This window comes from Solanum pennellii, chromosome 10, assembly GCF_001406875.1.
Source record: "Solanum pennellii chromosome 10, SPENNV200".
Taxonomy (NCBI): domain Eukaryota; kingdom Viridiplantae; phylum Streptophyta; class Magnoliopsida; order Solanales; family Solanaceae; genus Solanum; species Solanum pennellii.
Window position 1 is genome coordinate 43056729 of NC_028646.1, and position 4608 is coordinate 43061336.

Consider the following 4608-nt stretch of genomic DNA (forward strand, 5'->3'; position numbering starts at 1 on the left):
TATATATATATATCTTTTTGTGTCTCAAGCGCGCGTGTGTGTAAAAATTAAAATGCAATATAAAAGTAATATAAAAGACCTAATCAATAAATAATTTGATTGACTCAATGTCTCTTTTGTGGATGCTTAAGACTCTTTTAGTGCTAACATTAGCCCAACTCTTAAAATTATGGACAGATTGAACGAATAATATATGTTTGAATTCATTTTTAAGACTCTTACCTATAATTATCACAATATACAAATTATCATAATTGCATTGTTACTATGTTAACATTTATTAATAATCACGCAAAATTATGCAAATTGTTGCACGAAGGGAGACATACTATCAATTGACGTTACCAATTTATAAAATAATAAAAAAGATAACCAAAATAAATTATAGAGTATGAACTTCATTAAATATTAATGATGCTGAGAAGGGAGTAACAACTTTGCAGGCACGCTAAGATACGCAATATAATGTTGAGCTGTTTTGTTTGAAATATACGTCTCAATAAACAATTCTCCCTTCTTTTAATTTTATTTGATTTTTATGCATAATACATAATAAAGAAATTGAGTATATCAAGAAAAAATGTTTTTTAAATGTCTTAACGGTGTATTAATTACTCATTCTCAAATTATTTTCTATAATATAAAATTATATATTATATATCAATTAATATAAATATTGTGATAAAATACATATATATTATTTTCTCTGCATTTTAAATTAATTAAATTGTTAAAGTTTTTCACACGTTTTAAGAAAAAAGGTTAAGACATAAATTAAACATAGCTTCTCATCAGTCATTTTTATCCTTATTAATTATTGTCAAATTTATGACTAAATAACAAAATATTTATTATAATAATTAATTTCATTACTAACTCATAAATTATAAAATTGGAAAAATTGTGTTGGAAATTAAATAATTAAATTAATTTGAAAAATACAAAATGTCTCAATATTCAATTAACTTGAAATCGAAAGAGTGATATTTTTCTCAAGAGGCATGTGAAATTCAAATTGAACAAGTAAAAATAAATCGAAAAAGTAAAACATAGTTTTGCACACATTAGGATGACATTTGACTACGTTTGTCGAAAATGTTAACTTTATCAAATATACTAGATATAAGAGCCCGTGCTAACACGGGTCCAATATATGTATTTTTTTTCTCTTAATTTATGTGGAACAGATAAAATTTGGAAAGTTATCTCAATCTTTAAATATTTTAAGTTGTTAACTATTGTGATTCATATTATATTTAGAGCCTGTTTGGCTCAGCTTAAAAGCTGGTCAAACTCACTTAAAAGCTGGTTTTGGACTTATTTAACTGTTTGGCAATACTCAAAATAACTTATTTTAAGTTAAAAAAACTTATTTTAAGCCAAAAGTTAAAAGTTAGGGTAGGGGTGCTTTTTCTTTTTTAGCTTATAAGCTGTTTTAAGTTGACCACATTTTTATCTTTTTGCCCTTAATATTTTTATACAATCTTCAAATTACCCATATAACCCTAACATCTCTTTCTTCCATTTTTCCCTTTTCACGTTTGGCATAACAACTTCAGCACTTTTATCCAAACGCATAACTGCTTATTTTAAAAATAAGTTTCAGCACTTTCAAAAGTATTTTTTTAAAGCTGATTTTATTAAGCCCATCCAAACGGGCCCTTAATGTTGCTCTCAAAGAATATATGTCACTTTCTTTATCATAATTTATACGACATCGATATAATTTTTAAAGTCAACCAAATGTTTCATGACTTTTAAAATAGTACGTTGTTAATTTTTGTGATTTACAATATCAGTTATGTAACTTTTAAATAATACATGTTACTCTTTTTTTTTCTCAATTTATGTGACATTAAGAGAACTTCAAAATTCAATCGATCTTTTTAATTTAAATTGCTAATTATTAGTTGCATTATCTTAATTTTTAAACAATGAATATTAATCTCTTTGCCAGAGTAGCACAAATAAAATTTCAAGTGTCAGTCAATTTTTTAATATATTTTGTCAATCAAGTTATTAATAATTGAGATTATAGTACTTTCTACTATTTTCAAATAATACATATTATTATTTTTTATCTTAATTTAAGTAACACTAATAAAATTCTTAAAATTAAATAACATTTTTATAATCTTTTAATTTGTGTAATTTATAAATTTCTATATAATTTAAAAATATATATAAAAAAGAACCTTAAAAGAAAGTAAACAAATTAAAACACAGAAATCACACAAAAAAAAGCCAAATGTTCCATAATACTTAATTTACGATTTTTTCTTACAAATCGACAAAGAAAGCATTAAAAGAACAAACAATGAAGTCCACGTGGTTCTTTCGGTCGCGACATATGTGAAATTATAAATGAGAAAGTTTGACCGTGCGTAAAGGAGAATATGGTTAAGTAAATCGAAGAGGCTTCTCTCTAGTACACTAATCTCTCCAGTTGATTCAATACATATTTAATTTAATAACATTTGTCCATTTTAAAGTTTAATGGTTCACAATTATTTTTAACTAAAAACAATTTTTAAAATCATGATTAAATATCATTAATCAAGATTATTACTATTTCTCTTTTCTCTCTTCTCTCTCATCTCTATCTTTCTCACTTAATTCTGCAACAAACCTTTTCTTAATCATCAAAGAATTTACTTTGTCAACAATAAATTACTTTTTCTTTCCATTATTTTTACACCGTGAAAAAAAAAGACAAAATTCAAAGGATGAAATTGGATTTTATAATTTTAAAATCATACCCATGAGACTACTTCTTTGAAGCTTGGCTTGGTCATAATTGTGATCCACAAAACTCTATCGTCTTCTTTGTAATATCAATTTTTTTCAGTTTAAAATTTCTGCAAAAGCCAACTAAGAAATATGAAAAGGGCACAAAAAATGAAAGGAAAATATTTTTCATTAAAAAAATTTTCATCATCAGTAAAATTTCAATTTCACTGTAATAATATTAACTATGATAATATTCTTTAGCTAACCAAACAAATCTGAGCCATTATATAATTTGTATAACACATATCAAGATATTAAAATAGAGTAAAGACCGGAGAGATTCATTATTCGAGAGAAACCAAATTCTAATTAAATCTAATATGTATACTACTGCTGCAGTAAAATATCATTTTAATAATATTATTTCAATTCTATAAAATTACCGAAACATCCTTAGGTGCCAAAGTAGGCATGTTAACATGTTGCCTGCTTTGGCACTTTAACTCCCTCTTATAATATAATAAAAGTAAAATATAGTAGTAATAAAGTAATATAAGCGGCAGATCCAATAATAACTTTCATATTAAACTTAATATTTAAGGTTGAACCTTATTATATATGCAAAAAGCCAAGAGTAAATTAATATGAATATTTTTAATGAGTTGACACTTTACACTCTTTCATGCATGCATATATATATATACATATATATATAGTTCTATTTATAAATTGAACTCTAAAAATGGAAGATATTTATACTAATGTGCACTATTGGCTTGTTGACCACCCAACCATTAGCAAATTTGAGTGGAAACAAGGCCACACATTTGGTTCCTCCCTATGTTTTCTTACGCTCTCAATTTCTATTTACTTGTTCATTACACTATTATCTTTTCGCTTTTCATTACTCCTCCCCACACTCCCAATTACCATCCTCCACCGCATTACGGCCGTGCACAGCCTCATCCTTTGCCTTGTCTCTCTTATCATGATCGTTGGTTGTAGCCTTGCTGTCCTCAACCAAATGCCACGACATGATTGGAGACGATGGGTATTTTGCTTCCCTGTCGACAATAATAGTATTACTCTTCCAAGCGGACCCATGTTCTTTTGGATCCACTTTTATTACTTGTCAAAGATTCTTGAATTTATAGACACTATTTTGATCATTCTTAGTAGATCTCGATCGCGAAGGCTCTCATTCCTCCATGTGTACCACCATACAATGGTGCCTCTTCTTTGTTATCTTGGGATCTACACGAGGCAGTCATTGATCCATATTATTGTTATCATCAATGCATCAGTTCATGTTGTAATGTACGCTTATTATTTCCTTTGTGCTATAGGAAAGAAGCCTTGGTGGAAAAAGCTAGTCACAGACTGTCAAATAATTCAGTTCATTCTGGGATTTATATGTTCACCTATTATGTTGTATTATCACTTTACTACTGAAGGCTGCTGTGGATTTGAACTATGGTGTGTCGATATTGTTTTTAACACTTCACTCTTGCTGCTCTTTCTCGATTTTTATTCCAATAATTATGGTAAGAAAATGGGGAATGACCCTAATAGTAAGATTGAAAAACAAACATAATATCTACTCATTAGTCACTCTATTTAGCATCATGCACAACCACATTATATATATATATATATATATATATGGTCATTTCTGTACGCCAATTAGGGCTTTCGTTGGTACAGAATTTTATTTTTACAATGCTATTCTATTCCTTGTGTATGTTTTGTCTCAAAATGGATTATTAAGTGCAAATTATTGTGATATAAGTCATAACTTGTCGTAGAGAAACTTTGCTTAGCTTTTCTTGATTTTGAAGATTACTAGTATCGTGAATTATAATTATAATTTATAAGCTG

The 4608-nt window shown here is 27.3% G+C and overlaps 1 protein-coding gene across 1 annotated transcript; it reads left to right on the plus strand.

Moving 5' to 3' along the window:
* The first annotated feature begins 3472 nt into the window (after positions 1 to 3472).
* On the plus strand, positions 3473 to 4324 carry LOC107001273 (elongation of fatty acids protein A-like). Its single transcript, XM_015199386.1, has one exon. It carries the CDS (start codon positions 3473 to 3475, stop codon positions 4322 to 4324), a length of 852 nt encoding a protein of 283 aa, XP_015054872.1.
* Positions 4325 to 4608: the final 284 nt, after the last annotated feature.